Source organism: Pan paniscus, chromosome 14 (genome assembly GCF_029289425.2).
Source record: "Pan paniscus chromosome 14, NHGRI_mPanPan1-v2.0_pri, whole genome shotgun sequence".
Taxonomy (NCBI): Eukaryota; Metazoa; Chordata; class Mammalia; order Primates; family Hominidae; genus Pan; species Pan paniscus.
The window spans coordinates 96,585,106-96,607,106 of NC_073263.2; the positions used below are offsets into that span (position 1 = coordinate 96,585,106).

A 22,001-nucleotide genomic window follows, 5' to 3' on the forward strand; every position below is an offset into this window, starting at 1 on the left:
TTACCAAATGGAACTGAAAAATTCCAAGAGTCACAGGTAAGGTCTGTCTTAAAAGTACCCAACTGAAGACCAAAACCTGAACAACCATCTAAACAATGGTGAGAATTTCTTGTGAGGGGAATAACCATCATTCTGGTTATTTCAGATTAAAAGATAAAAACTTGACTTACTCTATGTAATTATCAACTCTAAAATTCCAACCTCTGCCTCCCAGGTCCAAGAGGTAATTCCTCTTTCTTTCGTCGTTTAAATGAGGTATACAGAAACAATGTGGCCAGGAGAGGGGTGGCTGCAACTCCTTCCTCTCTCTCTTTGATGCTCCTCCTCCTCCCCACAAGCCCTAAACTGAGGGCACAATTCCGTTCAGTGGCCACAACCCAGAGACTCTTTGAGGATATGTGTTTGAGGAGATAAAGGAGCTAAGAGGGGAATGGGTTAAGAAATGGGCTTTGAGCCCATTTAGAGCTGTGAGACGCAGTTCTTTGCTTATATTAACAAGTCCATTACCTTGCCTATGACGACCTATGTTACCTGAACATTGTTTTCCTTCAGGTTCCTCTCCTAGAGAAAAATCACACCCATTACCAGGTCTAGGGTTTGATTGAGGGTCTGCCTAGGTTTTCATAGTATGCTCTAGAGAGATGATACCTAAGCCAATCTATGAACAAATTTCTTTGCATTTTAAAGACTGATTGTTCTGCCTCTGTTGAGTGATGAAAGGGCTCATGGTATTAGCATGTTTCGGAATAGCGGTTTTGGTGGCTCAAAAGAACAGGCATATGAGTGTACAATTCAAGTCCAATCATCCTGTCTTCCATAATCCAGGGCCCCTTGCCTGTCACCTTCCTTACTTTCTTCCTTTAGGAGGGAAACCCCTTTAAATGGCTGAATCCCTCCAAAGACCGGGGGAAGGATTAAAGTGTGATTCTTCACAGGACCTTGAGTTGCTCAATTCGAGCCAACAATGTCTGCAGCTACTTTGGGCCGAGCTCTAAACCTTGACCTCAGATACTCTGCAGGACCTATGGAGGCTCTGCTAATTATCACCAACCATCATTACTGGCTTTTTTTTTTTTGGTTAAAAAAGCCAAAATTTAAGATTAAGCATTTCCCACTGCCATAAAGGTTCCTGCTTAAATCCGTACTATCAATTTAAAGGAAAATATTAAGCAATTATTTATGTTTAGTTAGCAGCATTACACAGAATAAAATAGTTTAGTAAATAAGAATATTTTTCTTTGTTATGACATACTAAATATAGATTTCATAATGAGTAAAATTTCAATCAAAACTTGTTGAATGAGAATGATTTAATAAAACATTAACTGATTGAACCTATATTTTTCTTTAAAACCAGCAGGTAATTTGTTAACAATGTCTGTTTTAATATGCCAATGTGTTTTATACATGGTGTTCATTTTGGTTTCTAATTCTGCTTTCATCCACTTGCCAAATAAGAAACAATTATATTATCTTCAAAAGGTAATAAAAGTGCTCATCGTAGTCACATACTGCAAGAGCAGATAAGAGTCAAATTAATTATCATTTCTGATAGATATTATTATTTAAAGTACCCTCTTCCATGTAATGAAGTTAGTAAACAAATAAATAAGTGTTGTAAAAATGTTTGCAGGCAGAACATTTCAGAGTAGAGATTTATGGTAGACATACAATCTTCATGTAAAATATAAAAGATTTAGTAGCCTAAGTACATATTTATTGATGGTATATATTTTAAAATGTCATTTAGTACGAGTTTTAACCTCCATTGTTAGCAAAACCAATGTTCTGTTCAACGTATTATTTTAAATGAAGCACTAGATCAAATCTGTTTTTCATTAGGGTTTAAAGGTCATACTTTTTAAAAATCTTTGCGCCATACTGAGTAGTAATTTTGTCCTCATTACTCACATAAGACAAGTTGATATTAAACATGTGACCAGGCTGGGTGTGGTGGCTCATGCCTGTAATCCCAGCACTTTGGGAGGCCGAGGCAGGTGGTTCACTGGTGGTCAGAAGTTCAAGACCAGCCTGGCCAACATGGTGAAATCCCATCTCTACTAAAAATACAAAAATTAGCCAGGCAGGGTGGGGTGCGCCTGTAATTCCAGCTACTCGGGAGGCTGAGACAGGAGAATCACTTGAACCCAGGAGGTGGAGGTTGCAGTGAGCCAAGATAGCGCCACTGCACTGCAGCCTGGGAGACAGAGCAAGACTGTCTCAAAACAACAACAACAACAGCAAAAAAAAACCCACCACGTGACCTAAAAATGGCCATTCTGAATCAAAGCATTTAGTGCAGTAAATTGATAATCCCTCAGCAGGACTGCAAGACTGAAAATTAGTCTTCCTAGAGCTTTCATATAAACTTCTGGAAGACAAGCCTCTCATTATCTCAAGAAGAAACTCTATCCACCAACCTTCAGACACTTAAAACGACCTGGGACCAAGACAAAAATCGCATGGGGAGTTACAAACCAGCAGGACAAAGCACAATACTTTACCCTAATCTTGTCCCAAACCAGGAAACTTCGCTTTCTTAAAATATACACTGCACAGTAGCTAGCCATGACTGCTGCTGCCTGATGTCCTCAGAGCTATGTGTGCATTTCAAATCCTGAAGACCTTGATTCAGGGCAGCTCATCTCCCTGTGTCAAGAATGAGGGAATCACCTGAAGTCACTTTAAATCTTGGTTTCCCTTCTTTTTTAAAAAAACCCTGTAGCCTCTGAATGAACTGATCATCATCCATTTTCAGAAGAAAAGAACATTGTTCGCCAACAAAGGAAAAAGAATTTAAGTCGTGTAAAGTCTTCTTTAGATACAAAAAGGTCACCAGCTCCAGGCAGCAGTTCCATGGCCTTAATGAAGACTTCAGTGTGCAGAAACAAAGGACTGACTGCATTAGGCCAGAATCCAATTGTATTTTTTTACTAGTAACTGCATACCTACCTCTTTTCCCTTTGAATTTTGTTCTCAAAAAGAAGAAAAAAAAAAAAAAAGGAAAGAAAATCAGGTAATAAAAAAAGAAGTCTTAAAGAGACACACTCTGGTTAACCTTTTCAACTTACTGAAGAAAATTCAGGGAGTAGAAATACCAAGATAGCAGAAGTCTGAGCAGTGGGCTGCTTAAAAACTACTTAGCTTTTGCTTTGATAGAAAAACAAAAAAGTCCATCAAATATGAAAAATGAATCTGTTTAATCCTAACAAAGATTATAGCTGTTGATGTATGCCAGCCGTTAGGGTGCTATCATAAATGTTGAATTTGCATGAAGTTACTCTTTAGTTGAAAACATTTATTTGTGCCAGTAGGATTGGAGGAGTAAATAATCCATCCTAAAAAAAGTTTTGAAATCCATTTTTCCAGATCCTTCAGTTAAGCAAACTCTTGTCTGAGTTATAGTATCACGTTGGTGTTCTCCTTGGGAAGTGCACTTAACTACCCCGTGTCATGAACACAAAGGAAGCATACATTTCAGCTAACTATTCTGTTTAGGGAAATTATTTAGGAAGTACTTTCACTGTTTGCTTCTTCCTGAAATTTTGAATACAAATTGAGGGGTACTTTCTTAAGAATTCAGTATTTTTTTTTTTTTGAGACAGAGTCTCCCTCTGTCGCCAGGCTGGAGTGCAGTGGCACAATCTCGGCTCATGGCAACCTCTGCCTCTGGGGTTCAAGCGATTCTCCTGCTTCGGCCTCCCGAGCAGCTGGGACTACAGGTGCGCACCACCACGCCCGGCTAATTTTTGTATTTTTAGTAGAGACGGGGTTTTACCATGTTGGCCATAATGGTCTTGATCTCTTGACCTCGTGATCCACCCTCCTTGGCCTCCCAAAGTGCTGGGATTACAGGCGTGAGCCACTGTGCCCGGCCCAGTATTTGTTTCTTAAAGTGACTCCAGGACTGGCCCCTGACTGTGTATGTCATCATTTCTGTGCCCCAGTTCTTTCCCGGGTCCTTGCTGCTTACTCCTAACCACGAATTTGAGTTGCTAATGGTGTGGTCAAGAGTGACAGAGGACCCTGAACCATAAATGAAAGGGATAAGCCAGGAAGAGAGAGAACACAGAAACTCGTGCTCCACACAACCCCAGGAAGCCATGCAGGCTAGACTTGCCCAAACATGGCCATTCGAAGAAACAGCACTTGGTTCTGCTTTTGCTGTGTTTGCTCCCACACTTCCTAGATTCCCTACATCAGTGTGTGGTGACACAAGCCATTTGGCTTTCCACTCACTTCTGAGGAAGAGGGGTGTATGCTTTCTGCACTGCAGACCAGTAACCTTCATGCAACCTCAAGTCTCCAGCCTTCTCCACCCTCTGCAGCCAGCGAGGCCTCGGAAGAAAAAGGGCTCTGAGCTCCCACAAGGTAAGGCTTGGAGGTTCTTCTGACGCTCACTAGCCCACGACACATAAGTGAATACACTCTGTTTCCAAAATGATTTTCTTTTAGTGCTTAGTGTCACTTAAGGTTTTGGAAAAAATAAAAATAAAAATAAATCACAAATGATTCAGTCTTTCAAAATGACCTAACTGTCCAAATGACAGATAAAGTTCAAAGAAAAGATACCTTTTGACTTTGCTGTATATTTGCTCTCTTTGGTTATGGCTTCTGGGAACCTTTTGTAAGTTGGGTAGACAGAAAAACAAACAGTACTTTGGGAGGCTGAGGCAGGCGGATCACAAGGTCAGGAGATCGAGACCATCCTGGCCAACATGGTGAAACTCTGTCTCTACTAAAAATACAAAGATTAGCTGGGTGTGGTGGCACGCACCTGTAATCCCAGCTACTCGGGAGGCAGAGGCAGGAGAATCGCTTGAACCCAGGAGGCAGATATCGCAGTGAGCTGAGATGGCGTCACTGCAGTCCAGCCTGGCAACAGAGCAAGACTCCGTCTCAAAAAAAAAAAAAAGAAAAAGAAAAAGAAAAGAAAAACAATGAGTAAAATGTCTGATGAGGTATCATGCTGTCCAACAAATACTTACTGAAAAAAAATTGAGTTGGATAGTTCTGAGTTCTGATTCTACTACTTATTAGCTGTTCATCTCCAGGTAAGTTATTAATCTCCCTGAGCCTTAGTTTCCTTCCTGGAGAATGGGGCTAACTTGACACACCCTGCAGGGCTGCAGTGACAATCACTGTGTCATGAGGCTCCTTGCACGGTGCTGCCAGGCAGCAGGAGCCCGGCCAAGCAGGGCAGCACAGTGAGGCACGCTGTTCTTCAAATGGCAGGTGCAACCAATGGATCATGAAATCACTTTTGTGACTCGTGACCATCCTTATGTCTTTTATATGAACCAGAATAGAATGGATATAATAGAAAATATCAGGGCGCAGAAGCATAGAGTAATATCGTGTTGTGAGACTTTTGTTTCTGTGCGTGTGTGCGCACCTGTACGAGCCCACACTAAATCATGTTGCAAAGCAGAGTTCTGATCGGGGACTGCGCCAGCCAACATGGGTTTAAAGTCCCTAGGAGAGGGTTCAGGAACTCAGGATCTGGCATTGAGATTCGCCGTAAATTCCATTTGAATCCTGACTCTGCTGTTTACTTGTTAAGTGGGTTAAGCTCTCTGTGCCTCAGTTTGAAAATGTGTCAAATGAGGATGACACAGAATTGCTGTGAGGACGAAGTGGGAGATGGCAAGGAAAGAAGATAACCATGTTAAGGATTCTGCAAATGTTAGGAATTCTCACTACTTGTGTAACTTGTCTGGGACGCAACAATCACTAAAGCACTGGATCTAAGAGGGACAAGCCCCTGTTCTCACGCAGGGCTGAGAACCAGTGTCGGCTGCCTGCTCATGAAATGCAAAGCATTAGAGGGGTACTGAGAGTGGTGAGGAATGCCGCTAAGACCGGGGTGGGGGAAAGCCAGAAAACAAAGTGATAGCCTCACCTTTTGTTCCTTGTGAGAAAAACATTAGATTTCTCTCTTAGGCTTTTATTGTGCACATTTTTTGTTTGTTTGTTGCTGCTTCACTATTTAAATTTACATAAACAATTTGGTTAAAGGAATTCACCAAGGATCACAAAAATAGAAACAGAAGTTAATGAGCCAAGTCCTTCTAGAATAGCGAGTAGCAATAATGCCCTAAAGGCCTGCACCCCAATCCTTAATTAGAAATAGTTACTATTGAGCATTCCTCAGAACCCAGAGTAGGGCCACAAACATGTTCTCATCCAGTAAAATCTTCACAACAAATCTGTAAGTTAGTAATTACTAGGTTTGGTTTAAGGATGAGGAAACTGAAGCTTGGAGGCTAAGTGACTTCATTGAGGTCACACTTCTATCAGGCAGTGCTGGAATAAAAATGTGGGTCGTGTTGACGCTTAGAAGATGCTCTGAAAGATTCTATCCCAGGCAGTCTGCTGAATGATTTCCTGGGTCGCATTAAGTATTGCACAGTCCCTCTAGACTATGTTTCTTTTTTTCAACCAACATTGAGCCTTGGAGACAAAGCCATACAAAGTTAAAAAAGAAAGTTTCTCTGTTTACAATGCTTGGAGATCAGGATCTACATGGATACAAAGCTTAGCAGTGTTTTGTAAGCATGCTCCCTGGACTACATACATAGAGCATTTGCTCAAAAGTAGGGTGGAATCTTATGGAACTGAACCAAAACCTGGTGATGTCAAGGTATATTTAGTCTTTGCTCAGATGTGCTTCCAAAACATTACTGGCAGAGCCAAGAATCAGCTAATGTTACTTCTTTATTTAGAGTTCTTTTATGTACACAAGCACACAACTATTTCTTATTAAGAATTCATTCAAAGTAATGCAGGGCACGTTCCTAGAACCTTTCATCCAAGGATATAAAAGCACTTTACAGACATGCCCATTATCTCTGCTAAGTAAACCTCATTTGGCCCATTTTTAAGATGGGCATAACCAAAATATAAAACTTGAGAATTTATACTCTCATTTTCTACTGTAAGCACTAAGTCATGCTTCTAATAGCCAGAGGGAATCTAACGTGCTAAACATTTCTTCCCATTTTATCCTGAAAGGGATACTTTTTTTTCTTTAAACTAAAAATAAAAATTGTGGTACAATACACATAGCATAAAATTTACCGCTTTTGCCATTTCAAAGTCAACATTTCAGTGGTCTTAAGGACATTCACATTGTTTTGCAGCCATCACCACCATCCATTCACAAGACGCTTTTCATCTGACAAAACTGAAGTCCTGTGTGAAATAATGTAACTCCCAACCCCCCACCTTCCCTCAGTCCCTGGTGACGACGCTTCTCCTTTGTGTCTCTGTCAATTTGACTAGTCTAGGTATCTCATATTAGGGGAACCATCTAGTGTCTGTCCTTTTGTGACTGGCTTATTTCACTTAGCATAATGTCTTTAGGGTATATCTGCATTATAGACTGTCAGGATTTCCTTCCATTTTAAAGCTGAATAATTTCCCATTGTATGGATAGACCACATTTTATTCATCCGCTCATCTGGCGACGGACATGAGCTATTTCCACCTTTTGGGTACTGTGATGATCATGGATGTACAAAACTCTGACATCCCGCGTTTAATTCTTTCTGGAAGTGGAACTGCTGGATCACGTTAGCTCTCATTTTTTGAGGAATCTCTACAGTGTTTTCCAAAGTGGCTGCACCATTTTACATTCCCACCAACAGTGCACAGGGTTCCAATTTCTTCACATCCTCCAAATTACTTAAGCGTGATTCCAATTGTTTTAGAGGTCAGTGCTAGGATAGCCATAACTGTACTTGGTCTAAGATAAAAATCACATTCTCCTTCCCTTCCGGTGGCTCGTTCTCTATGCTTCCTAATAAACGGGCATTGAAGAGTTGTTTATATCCACATGCCCAGAAAGCTCATTACTGCCTGGGTTTTGCTCTTGTCTCCTCTCTGTGTTTCTCTTCTCCAGAATATGTGTTTGTGTGTGTGTGTGTGTGTGTGTTCCTCAGCTCCCCTCAATGACTATAGAGTGTTAAAAAAAAAAAACCCACATTAAAAGAAAACCAACAAAAAACCCAGCCATGTCTGGAGTTGAATATGTGGAGGTGTTGAAGTGAAGGACAGGATGGAACTGTGAGGTCCGATGGAAGCCATGAGGCCCCACAGCTGCAGACCCCATGCTGGTGGGGACAAGGTCTATGTTGCTCATGCCTATACCCCTGGAGAATAGTAATTACTCAATGAATACTTTCTGAATTTATGTTAAATATGAACCAAAGCAATGACAGGAGCTCTTATTGTACAAATAATCCAATCTCTAGAACACTCCTTGAGAGTCACTTCTGCGAAGGAGAAGAAAAGAAAATAGAATCAGAGTCCAGGAAAGGATGGCCAATTTAACCCTCCACCATCAGAGCAAACACTCACTGGGTCTGTGTGAAATACACCACACACTCTCACAATGGTGATCGTAAGAAAGATGAAGCAGAAGTGCAGAGAGATGGAATTCCGTCTCTCATGTTCTTCCTTGCTATTCTTTAACAACCTCCTGGTTAAAATCATTCACCAAGAGCTAGATTCTAAAAGTCACCACAAAGCAACTATAAGTTTTTTAATTCTCACAGCCCACAGTTTCACAGAAAGCCCTTCATGGAGGTAATCACCTTTGAGAAGGTAGCTTTAGTTCCTACAGCAAAATTCCATCATTAAGACACTTAAAATCCACATCTCCCCATAGAAACCTCCCCAGTGCTAAACAAACCATGCATCATTTTGTTCTTTATGGTTATCAATGGATAAAACTGTGGCATCTTAGTATAGAAATCTATCTGGGTAAGTTATTAAATATCACACACACACACACACACACACACACACACAGAGAAATGAACAAAGCCGGATATCTGATGAAAATACCTGTTGAAAATATCTGCTCATAAAAACATGCTCTATTGGGTGAAAAAAAAAAATCCTTTCATCCAATTAAAAAAAGCAATAAGAGTAAAAGCAATTAAACATAGTAGCTCTTACAAAAGGGGCAGGTAAGGACGCTATGACTTGCATACCTGAGGTATGATTGACATTTTCTTCCTTAAATCGTGAAGTCCAATTTCAGTTGTCAAGATCTTATCAATCCAAATTTTACCTTCGGGTTCTGACAATCTAAAAAGGGCTGAGATGAGGGAACTTTTTCCAGCTCCGGTTCTTCCCACAATGCCAACCTACAGAGAGATCCAGGCGGCAGGATTAAAAAAAAAAAAATCACAGGATGCAGCAAAACTAGGAGACAACTTTCGGTTTTTGAAGAAGAATTAAGGACATTCTATATTGAGTGTAGTCTAAGAGTTTCCCAACCTCAGCACTGATGACCTTCTGAGCTGGATACTTCTTCATTTTGGAAGCTGCCCCAGGCATTGTGGGAGGTTTGCTAGCATCCCTGGACCCTACTGCATAGATACCAGGAGCACACTCCCAAAATGATACCACCAAAAATGTCACTGACAAACGTCCCCTGGGGCAAAATTGCCCCTGGTTGAGATCCACTGTTCTAAAAAAGAGTTAAAAATAACAGAATCTGTTTACTGGCATTGAAAAGTCAACAGTCTCCTAAGTGGCCCATGAAAAGGCAACTTTTAAATTAGCTTTACTTGCAGGATCTGAGTAATCTGAATTTCTGAGATAATTTCACAGGGATATTAATTCAAGACAGAGGTGTCAGAAGTGACATAAACGAGTATTCATTTTTCTAGAGTTCTATTATTTAAGATAACATATTCTTTGGTAGAGAAACTTCCAAATATTAAATATCTGCCTATATTTTGTCTCAAAAGGAAATGTTTCGAAATTCTGAAGTGAAGATTGCAATGTCTTAAAAGACAGTAGTAACCGGTAGCCAAAAAACACATAATGAGATCAACAACAACGCAAGTAACATTTGCTATTTACGTAAGGCCTTTCATCTGCACAGTTCAAAAGGCATTCTACAAACTAATTAATACTTACAATTGCCCCTTGAGAAACATTTGTGTCAAGTATCACTCCTCTATTAAAGCCAAGACAGAGAGAAATGAAGTACACTGCCAATACGATCAAAGAATCAATAAAATGCAGGTAAAAAGGTGGGGGCAATATGTCTATATTGTAAAAACTGGCTTTCACATGTGTGCATATAAATCTGTATGCAGAAACTGGCCTCTGCACCAATGACCTTGCACAACTGCAAATTTCCTGGTGGGAACTTCCCAAGAAATGACATCCTCCTTATTTAGAAATCTGGAGTCAACGAAGGACATAAAACATGCCTTCAATCATTTGTCCATTATTTAATAAATTTTAAAACTCACTGCAAAACTTTACTGGACACTGGGTATGTGCTGGAAATGTGACATATTACCTCATTTGAACACCTCCATATCTGTAAAGTCAATAATGGCATTTCCACAAGGAATTTTATCTTTAAAGAGATACATGTACAAAATATAAAAATGTAAATGTTTAAAAAGTGGCTTTAGCTAATTTTATTAACTTTGGAGTCATATTCTACCTTATGGTAAATCCTAGTTTATACTTTATAGGTGGGCCATTTTCTGCACATAGGTACATCCGGGTGTGTGTGTGTATATATATATATACACACACACACCAATTGAATTTCTGAGATAATTTCACAGGGATATTAATTCAAGACAGAGGTGTCACAAGTGACATAAACAGGTATTCATTTTTCCAGAGCTCTATCATTTAAGATGACACATTCTTTGGTAGAGAAACTTCCAAATATTAAATACCTGACTATATTTTGTCTCTCTCACACACACACACACACACGTGTATGTGTGTATGTGTGTGTGTGGGGGGGGCTTATGTGTGTTTCTCAGTAAATCAGCACGTATCTAGACATAGACAAATGCTGTGTTTTTGAGAATGTGTGGACACTCATGTTATCAGCTCTATGGGAAACTGATCCATCTGTGCAAACCTGGACATTTGTAGGCCATTATTAGTAGATGGCCAGGACGGACCCCCTCAAAGGTAGGGAACACTGAGGGCTGCCTACAACCATAAGACTAGGCACTCCAAACTCAGGTGAGGATATAATCAGCAAAAGGCAACCAAAGAAAACCTGGCTCTGGTTAGTTCTCTTCAAAGTCATCAAAATTACAGTCTCCAAGTCTTTCATAAGTCACCAATGGGTTTTATCAAATCCTCTGGAGAATATCACTAATATCAGTAAGTTTACATTCATAACACGAAAGAGACACTTAGTTTTATTTTAATTGCTTTACAATTGACCCTTTTTGTTTCCCCAACTGGGCCAAGAGTGGTCTCTTTGGCCAAACATTAGACATTTGTACTTGGATCTCTCTTCATATATGAAACTCAACATGATTAATACCCAACAGCCCCCCTCCAAACAGCTGCTGCTTCTAACTCCTCCATTTTAATCTAATAAATTCTTCCCCAAGTTCACAGGCTCAAAACACCCATCTCCCAGGTTTTCTCAACTCCAAGCACTAAAAATATTACTTGTTCTGTTTCTTGACTCAATACCCTCACTTTAATTTCTGCAGCCATTACCTCAGGGCAAGGCTGCATTAACATTTGAAAAACAAAAACTCTTTTGCTAGTTATAATCAGTGCAAGTGAATTCGAAAAATAAAGAAATGCTGGCCACAACCCCAGCAATCTGACAGAATCCTTGTCACATGTTAATACCTTTTCTTTCTGAACTTGAGTGTGAGTTATCTGTGTTCCTAAAGATATAATCTCATATATTTAGGCAAAATGAGAATATGCACAGAATATTATAATCTATTATTTAATAAAAATATTTACTTCAGTAGCTACATAATATTACAGTATATATGATTATTTATTCAACAAATCCCCTATTTGTGGATGTTTAGGCTCCAATATTTTGCTATTGTAAATAATACCATGTTAAATATCCTTGAAGCTACATCTTTGCAAACAACCTTAATTGGTTTCTTAAAATAAATTCTTAGATGTGGAATTGCTGAGGAACAGGTATGAACATTTTCAAAGGAGGCTGTTAAGTGATGCCAAAATACCCTCCAGAAATATGATACCAATTTCTACTCCCACCTGTATCCCTGCAAATTCACTAACCAGGGTGTTATAACTTTGTTTTAATCAACATTAGTTTGATTCTACAAAGTGGAATCACTTGCCCCATCACATCTTGCCAGCAGTACATAAAATCAATTGGCTTCAGGCCTTCAGCGTCTTCCCCGTGCACTCATTTCTCAGATTAAACTTCCGAAGTACAGCTCTCTGCCTGGCACTCCACACTGGGAAACCTCCTCTACAAAACGGTCCCAACTAACCTTTCCATCCTTAGCTCCATGAGCAGGATTGAGTTTGCGGGGTGGCTGTGAGGACTAAGTGTGCACATGTGTGTTATTCACCTGGTAGTTCATGCCCTTGTACGCTCAGAGATGCCTAATTCTTCATATCAAATCACGGCATCGAGCCTAGGCATATGCCATCGTGCCTTTCACATGCATTTCGACCTGCTGAAATCCTAACCACCTTCCAAAGTCTGTTTCAAATGTGTAATTGCCTTAAAATCCTCCACTTGTCCCCTCATGTGGATTTCTCCCACACTTAATGGCTGTCGTAACACCTTTTCTAAACAGCCATAAAATCTGTGAACTCCTTCTATCTTACAGAGTAGGCATTTATATACTACTTTGTTTCTTCTACTAGGGGATAGGTGCTGTGGGCAGGGCCTATATTGGAATTAGCTTTGTATTATTTGTATCACCTGTGGTGTTCTGCAAAAAAAAAAAAAAAAAAAAAAAAAAAAAAACAGAAATCCCCCAGAGAGTTAAGCATTTAACTCAGGCTTGAAACACTTATGGGAAATCTATTGCCATATTGTTCAGGTATACAATAAGCTAGGTGTTTTACACCTGTTATCTTGTTTAAGTTATACAACTCTAATGGTTAGGCCCTATCACTTGCATTTTGCAAAAGAGAAAAATCGAGGCTTAGTAAGACTGATTAAACTGTTGAAATGACTGAGCCCCTAAGTGATGGAATGGGACTGAAACCCAAGTCTGCCTGCCTCTTGCCCATTCTGCTGATGGCCTCCCAATCACTTGGATAGCCTGGCTCTGTATTCCCTTGGTGTAGCTAGAAGGGAGACAGCGGGGAGAAGTGTGGTTGTGTTTAAAGGCACTGGCCTGCCATACTGGTCCTATTGTCATACATTTAATGCATGCTGTGGACATGCGTGAGTATAAGAAGGTGGCTGGGACAAGAAGCTGACTACTTTGAGCCAAGACAGTACCTGTATTAGGGTGGATTACAGCTGTTGACAGGAAGAACTGGCACCCACAGAAGAGGCTGGGAGAGAAGCCTGCAGCTACGTTGGACACGGGGCAACTGGGAAACAGGCCAGACAGACCTAGTGCACTGTGGGGCAGTGAGACTCATTTTGATCCCATCAGCAGTGAACGGAACTCAAATACATCGCTGTGCTGAGCTGGTATGAGGACAGAGACTGCTATTCATGGAAGGCTGTATGGTGGGATGAAAACTGTGATGGAAGACAGAGATGACCGGAAAGGTGCAAATGAATGCATAAATGTGGAATCACACAGAATTAAATTGTAATGTAAATTCATAATTTGCAGAATATAAAAGTAAAAAAAACAAAAAACCTGTAGGGTGGCACTTGGCCCAGGACTATCCAGAGTCTCATGTTTAGTCACAAGAGGGGCTGGGGCAATCCACGAGCTCCACTTCAAGTTGTCAAAGGAAGTTTCTTGGAAATCACAGATTATTAGTCATCAAAAATTGCTTACCGGAGAGCAACCGCTTTACTGCAGGGGCAGGAGTGGGGGTGGTTCTCGTCCCAGTGCAATTTTAATCAAAAGGGTGGGGTGGGCCTGAGAGTCTGCATTTCTAACATGTTTCCAAGCAGAGGCAGGTGATGCTGATCCCAGCCCCTGAGATGAGCAAGCAGGCAGGGCAAGTGGGACAATCTGGCTGTGAGAGGAGGGGTTTCTCAGCAAACATTAATGTAAAAAAGGAGAGAATATAAGAAACTAATATTTTTGCACATTATAGCAAGGTCTAGTACACATCTGTAAAAATGTATTATCCAAGTAATAGCTTTGAGCAAGGAAAAAAAATAACAAACCAAAATCAATCTACCTCTAGAGCTGAAAAATGCTTTAAAATGGCCCAGTACTCTCTAAAATGATTAAATCAACCACAAAATCATCTAAATGAAAAATGCAGCCAGTGTTTGGAATCTAACCAGGAAGGCTAGGGTGGTATATACCTCATTTTGGTTCATTCTTTTTTACTTGCTATTTCTTCTGTGAATTAGAAACTTACTTAGCGCCTATTACTTTTTCCTATTTGTTATAATGTCCAGGAAATCTGAGCAGATGAAGCAATTGAAAGAGAATGAAGCCCTGTTTCTGCTGTGTGGACACATTCCTACATCTCCACTGGAAACAATGCCCCTCTCCATCAGCTCCAACAGCAAAGGGACTGCCTGAGATCCTGGGGCTGCAGGCAGGTGTGGAGGAGACGAACCCTGAATATACACAAGAAAAGTGGAACCAACTCACCACGATGTTGCCTGAATACACAAATGAAGCTAAAGGTGACACTGTGAGTGAACCAGGACACAAATCAAAAGCCAAGTGGGGCTGGGCGCAGTGGCTCATGCCTGTAATCCCAGCACTTTGGGAGGCCGAGGCAGGTGGATTGCTTGAGGTCAGGGGTTCAAGACCAGCCTGACCAACATGGTGAAACCCGGGCTCCACTAAAAATACAAAAATTAGCCAGGCATGGCAGCGGGTGCCTGTAATCGCAGCTACTCGGGAGGCTGAGGCAGGAGAATCGCTTGAACCTGGGAGGCAGAATGCGCCAAGATTGCGCCACTGCACTCCAGCCTAGATGACACAGCGAGACTCTGTCTCAAAAGCCAAGTGGTTGTAGCTATAATTCAGTCTTCAAATTCAATTTACCCTCCCACATTTTAGATCTCAGGTAATCCTAAGATTTGGGGGGGTTTTAAGATGGAACGATATCAATGTGGGGATATAGGTTGTTTTCTAATGTGTACAACACAGGTTTGTAGATAATTCATATTTTATGGCTACAAGGGAAATTTACAACGTGGCCAAACTAACAGAATGATGTTAATCAGGTAGGACCTAATAACACATTGTCTGAGAGTAAGCAAACATCCCCCTGGCCCCATCGGGAACAGAATTTGAGAAACCTTGCTTTCAGCAAGAGCTACAGCTGATGCTGCCTGCAGAGTGGTCTCTACCTTCTTCACACTCACAAGGACGCTGGGTAGATAATGAGGAATCAGCTTTTGCTGGTTCCCTGGGTATCTTCTGGGCATGAAGCTGTATATTTATTTTTCATGGCACAAGGGTATCATTCATTCAATTGTGACTATAGCCCATTAAATGGGTCTGTGGTGGGAAGTGCTGAAAAGAGCAGTTCCGAAAGTATCTAACACTGACACCCAGAGAACGGGCTGTTGCGGGAGCTGTCGTGTGTGTTTTGTTACCGATTTCTTTGTATGTGCATATCCCTCACTCTCACAGGCACCCACCATGTGCCCTGCAGCATGCCATTTTCTGGGGGTACAGAGACGAATATAAAATGCTCCCTGACTTTAAGAGGCTCAGGGTACTGTGAGATGCTGACCCAGAATTATAAATCACGCCATCATGCTATCTTCTTTAAAAAAAAATTGTGGTAAAATACACAAAAGGTACTTTATGTACTTTTCAAATTGTGGTAAAGTAACATAAAATTGATCATTGTAATCACTTGAAAATGTTCAGTTCAATTATATTAAATACATTCATGTTGTTGGGCAACCGTCACCATCATCCATCTCTAAAACTCCGTTTACCTTGTAAAACTGAAACTCTGTACCCATTAAACACTAATGCCCATTCCCCTACCCCTGCCGCCCACCATCCTACTTTCTGTCTCCATGACTAACTACTCCAGGTACCCACATGTAAGTGGAACCTTATAGCACCGTCCTTAGGTGTCTGGCCTAGTTCACTCAGCATAATGTCCTCAGGGCTCATCCATGTCAGAATCACACATGTCAGCATGTGTCAGAATCACCTTCTTTTTAAGTCTGGATAATATTCCATTATGCGTGCGTATCACATTTTGTTTTTCCATTCCTCAGTCAATGGACACTTGGGCTGCTTCCACCTACTGCTCACTGCAAATAATGCTGTTATGAACACGGGTGGGCCACAGACGTTATATTAAAGAATCTGGCCAGGCATGGTGGCTCATGCCTGTAATCCCAGGCATGATTTGGGAGGCTAAGGTGGGCGGATCACTTTAGCTCAGGAGTTCGAGACCAGCCATGGCCAACATGGCAAAACCTGGTCTCTACTAAAAATTCAAAAATGAGTTGGGTGTGGTGGTGCACACCTATAATCCCAGCTACTGGGGAGGTTGAAGCAGGAAAATCGCTTGAACCTGGGAGGTGGAGGTTGCAGTGTGCCGGGAATGTGACATTGCACTCCAGCCTGGGCGACAGGGCAAGACTCTGTCTCGAAAAAAGAATCTATCAGATGACATGGAGAATATAGTTTCAAAGAGGCAGAGATGTTTGAACTGACTGAAAAGGGTGCACACTAAGAGCAAGGCAGACAGGTGCTTGGGGAGAAGAAGGGCACCCTGAGTGCAGGGGATGTGTGTCCATATTGGGAGTTGTGAGGAGAGGGGTGGGAAGGGGAAGAGATTCTACTGTCTTGTTTGTTCTGGTTTAGTTCAAGAGGCTGTCCTAGTCCTAGCCAAGGGCCCCAGGACACATGTGAAAGGGACATTGCTGGCAGACTTAGATACCTGCAAAACCAGCTCACAAAACTCCACACAGCCTCCCAAGTCCCTCCTTGTTTTCCTTTCACTGACTTTGAGTGAGTCTCTGGTGCCTTTACTGCCTCCAGCTTGGGGGTCTGATTTCTGAGCACTGATGGGGTCATGGGATCTGGGTCTTCCCTTGGGGGCTGAGAGCCAGACAGGTCCTGTCAGGGTGGGCCTGGGGCTCATTAAGGTTGCAGCAGCTGCTCACCCAGGCAAGGAGCTGGCCATGTAAGGATCAGATCTGTGATCAAACTGTTTCAGAAAGAAAGAGTTTGCAGTGAAAGGGATGGGGAGGGAAAGCAAAGCACAGGTTAAAGGAAGGCAAGAAAGACTAAGGAAAGGGCCTGATAATGTTTGGCTGTGTCCCCACCCAAATCTCATCTTAAATTCCCACATGTTGTGGGAAGGACCCGGTGGGAGGTAATTGAATCATGGGGGCAGGTCTTTCCTGTGGTGTTCTCATGATAGTGAATAAGTATCATGAGATCTGATGGTTTTATAAGGGGAAGTTTCCCTGCACAAACTCTCTCTTTGCCTGCTGCCATCCATATAAGATGTGACTTGCTCCTCCTTGCCTGCCATCATGAGTCTGAGGCCTCCTCATCCATGTGGAACTTTAAGTCCATTAAACCTCTCTTTCTTCTGTAAATTGCCTAGTCTTGGGTATACCTTTATCAGCAGTGTGAAAACAGACTAATACAGGACCAAAGGATGGAGGAGGAGAAAGGCTGGAACAGAAGCTGCAGCAATGGAGGGGAAGAGAAGGACTTGAGAAATGCAACAAAGTAAAAATTGACAGAATTAGACATAGGAGTGTTGGTGACACAAAGCCAGAGTTGACTTCCTGGAAAAATCCATGAGTAATTAGGTATCAAACAGAGTATCCTGGGTCACGTTAAGCTCCAGCCCTGAGGCCCGGGGCCCACCAACCACAGTAAAGCAGTTCACAGCAGGAAGAATGCTGGTATCCACATTCCATGGTTAGTTTCCAAGACAGGTTAACCTACGTATCACTGATCCCCTTCACACATCCACAAGGAAGACAACAAGCAGACATAGCACTAAATCTTCTGAAATTGAGAAGAGGCAAGATGCTTTAAACAAACCTTTTCTTGTGATTTAATGAGTGCTGTCAGATGCTTCAGTACCAGAGGCCCACCTGGACTGTACATGAAGTTCACATTGTCAAAGATTATCACTCCTTCATGGGGCCAGGCCGGTGGTGGGCGTTTCTGATATTCCCAAGGTGCTTCTTTTTCAAGGTCTGTGTATTCAATGACCCTTTCTACTGAGATCATCTGAAAGAAATATGACATCCCAAGGGGTTAGGAATGGAGGGTGTCATTTATGGATGTTAAGAGACTGTCAATGAAATGTTCTTCTTTCATACATAGTTGGTTAAGGAGAGAAGCAGGAGACAGACGAGGATGTTGATGACTTACAAATTTGGTTCATCATTGTGTAACACCTTCACTTACAACCACTTCCTTCAACATTAGGTTAAAAGAATGAGAGAAATGAATGCTTAGATTTTATTTATCCACTTCTCACATCTGTATTAAAGGCAAGAAAATTTTGTAAAGGAAAGGAATACTTAGAGCCACCAATCAAGAATCTTTTGCTGGCTGGGCGCGGTGGCTCATGCCTATAATCCCAGCACTTTGGGAGGCCGGGGCAGGTGGATCACCTAAGGTCAGGTGTTTGACACCAGCCTGGTCAACATGGTGAAACCCCATTTCTACTAAAAATACAAAAATTAGCCGGGCGTGGTGCTGCATGCCTGTAATCCCAGCTACTCAGGAGGCTGAGGCAGGAAAATCGCTTGAACCCGGGAGGTGGAGGTTCCAGTGAGCCAAGATCGCACTATTGCACTCCAGCCTGGGGTACAAGAGCAAAACTCTGTCCCCTCACCCCTACCCCCCAAAAAAGAATCTTTTGCTATAGAAGGATCACCTGATATAGGTCAGTTAAACTGGATGATTGTGAAACCTCACTGTAATAATTACTCAACTTTTGCTCTATGAGAAGAATGAAAAGATTTTTACGTTTATTGCTTTTCTCTCTTTAGGGGAAGGTGCAAATATTTAAAACATTGATTAAAGCCTCCTATACCACCATAAACTAATACCCTTTGACTAGCACATTCCAAGAGGAGGCTTTCTGTACCAAGAAGGCACACCAGCAAAGCTAAGGCCTTCCTCCCTTCTGTTCATCACATAAGAGGGTAAACGCTAGAACTGGGAGAGGAGGAGACCTATTAATTAAATGTAAACAACCTCAAAATACTGAAATCTTCTTTTACCAGGAATGAGGAATTACCCGTTAAGAAACAAAATTAAACAGGCTTCTAAGAAATTAGCTTATATCCTCTCTAGAATTTCAGAACCTCCCTCCTACAGAGACATTTATTACATCTGAAAAAGCTTGTGATGAATATAAAACCTGCTGACAGAGCAACCATAAGACTCAGAAAAAGATGTATATATTTTATTTTACATTAACTTTAAACAGATGGAGGAAGGATCTTTAAAAAAATCTGTTACCAAAGATGTAAAAATAACAGTTTTAATATTTCACATAAGAATGGCTTTTATACCATTTAATGGCAAGGAGACTTGAAAAGGCAAAGAACGTGAAGATAAATATTACCATATTCTCAACTTCGGCACTTTGTCGAACACACCACTGAAACATCCCCATGAGCGTGAGGGCATAGGACAGTGCCAAACCAACCTGCCCGGCATCCAGAGCTACGTAAGGACGAAGAAGGGAATAAAGTCAGTCTCACTTCAAACCTAAGCCTGGCTCCTTCTGCCACTTACCAAGAGGAACCCTTCATAATGTTGAAACAATTCGCATTTAATGACATTAATAGCTATACTTTTACCATTTGTTGCTTGAGATCAAGATACAATGGGGAAAACAACACTGTATATTTAGAAAAATTTTTAGATGATTTTATGATTTCCAACAGGATCGACATAGATTTAATTAACAGTATTACAAACGCAAGAAATAATGTCATTATTCAGACATTCATTATTATGGTTTCAAAGCCCATTACATTATTCCACTTTCTACGTGCAATGCAACCACAGCTGGAAACCACTAAAAACAAAGCAATAGGTTGTAAGTGCCAATGCTTTTGAGACTAAAATACTACTCTCCTTGTTCCATTATTAAGTATTGTAATGCACTGTTGTTACTGGGGTGGTGAACTCATGCCCTGCTTGTCTGGTACCCATGTGGCATTGAAGATAATACTCTCCTGCTGAGAATTTTTCTCAACCTCATGCACCAGGCAACTACAAACAATAGATTCAAGTAGTTGGAAGGCTAACACCCTAAGTTGGACAAAATGCTTCAGAATCAATTGGTTTTCTCTTCACAACTACCAGACACTAACAGGAATGTTCAGAATCTCAACTGCGCATATCTCAACCCATTCAAAGAAAGATAAACCCATCAAGACCCAAATGACTCCTTAAATGAGTCACACTGCTGAATCCTACCTAACCTGACACATCGTAAATGATTTAATACACTTCATTAGGACCAAACAGTATGTAGTAGTAGACAGGGTGGCAAGAGTTTAATAAATGTAAACACAGCTATAAATTGTAATCATACCATACATAGTTATTCACATCTGTACTTACTTTTTGCCAGAATCAGGGACCCAAAGGCAACGATGATGACAAACATGGCACAGATGGCATCCAGACGGACAGCGAACCAGCGGGACGTTGTCAAAAACAAGAACCAAGCCTCTGAATTTGAGAACGGTAATAAGCATGATGAATAAGTAGATGAATGTGAGAGTGTGTTTTGCTCAGTTGAGCTACAGAAGATTTTTATGTGGAGTAGGGCACCAAAGTTGCACACCCAAGGAATCTTTAGATTCCAGAAAGCTAAGTGATACAGGCAATATACAATACACATACACAATGGTACAGTGGCTTTGTGTGAGGATGCATGCGAATATGAAACCCAGAAATATGATCCTAATAAAGAACTGAGAAAAGTAGTCTCATAAGGACATCTCGTACAGTGCTGAGAGATACTTATGTGAAGTGCATCTCATGTGAAGTCCACCCACACACATGGTTGACTGGTCCAGTTCTCCAACAGCAGAGTGCAGCTCCCAATTTACTTCTCCCACCTTCCATACTTACCAGAAGGCCCACACACACTGACTATTGCTTAGGGGCTATATCAAAATGACCTCACTAACAGGATTTGCATGTGGTTTTTTGTTTGTTTGTTTGCTACTTCTTTTTTCCTTTTAGCATGTGGTTTTTAAAGTGCGATTTAATCAGCAAGATAAAATAAAGATTGGAATGATGGATCTGAATTTTGTAGATTTGGTGGAAATTCTGAAATTTCCATATTGAAAAAATCTTCACTGATGCAAGGGGTCAGCAAACTACAGCACGTGAGCCAGCACCTATTTTTGTAAATAAAGTTTTATTGAATCATAGTCACAGCCATTTGCCAATGTATTGACATCTGCTTTTGTGCTACAATGGCAAAGGTGATTAATCACAACAGAGACAATAATGGCACACAATGCCTAAAACACTTACTAGGTGGTCTTTTGCAGAAAACGTTTGCTGACAGAGCCACAGGCCATGCATGGTGAGAGAAAGACCCCACAAGCCAGTCAGGGGGCACAAAGAAGGAACGTGCAGCAGCGATTCCGAGAGGAGTCCAAGCCCAGAAGAAGGGGATGGGAAAGGAGACGAAGATGCGCAAAAAAGCAGGATGTGGGGCTGGGCCCTGAGGTGCCCGCCAACAAGCTCATCTGACCAGGGAGGTTAAGCCAGAAAAAGCAGCAGATCCTGTCCTTTGAAACCATTTCCAGAAATAGACAGACCTGAATGTAAATCCTGGTGTGCATCAAACAGTTCCTGACACCTCTCTTCTGCTTTGTATGCCCGGATGGTCCAGAGCCCCTGGAGAGAAGATGATAAGTGGGAAAACACTGGACTCCGAGCTGGGGAAACAGAGACAGAGAAAACAGCTCAGTGAGGCTGGGTGCAGAAAAACCTGTGGCCTCCCAAGCTCCATGGTCACATATCCACCAAACAGCACACGCAGGCCTCCTAGGAGGCTTCATGTTTCAAGGAGAAATAAATGCTCCCAATAGCCTGAGGGGACCCTGCCAC

General features: G+C 41.5%; 1 protein-coding gene across 2 annotated transcripts in view; it reads right to left on the reverse strand.

Moving 5' to 3' along the window:
* ABCC4 (ATP binding cassette subfamily C member 4 (PEL blood group)) overlaps window positions 1–22,001 on the reverse strand; it is a 282,705-nt gene that overhangs the window by 35,510 nt on the left and 225,194 nt on the right. For both annotated transcript variants that reach the window (XM_034936857.3, XM_055096905.2), the window contains 5 exons: window positions 21,710–21,829; window positions 20,493–20,603; window positions 19,483–19,583; window positions 17,940–18,131; window positions 9,000–9,155 (listed from right to left, as the gene is read on the reverse strand). In XM_034936857.3, coding sequence (XP_034792748.3) covers window positions 9,000–9,155; window positions 17,940–18,131; window positions 19,483–19,583; window positions 20,493–20,603; window positions 21,710–21,829 — 680 coding nt within the window. The remainder of the gene's footprint in view (window positions 1–8,999; window positions 9,156–17,939; window positions 18,132–19,482; window positions 19,584–20,492; window positions 20,604–21,709; window positions 21,830–22,001) is intronic.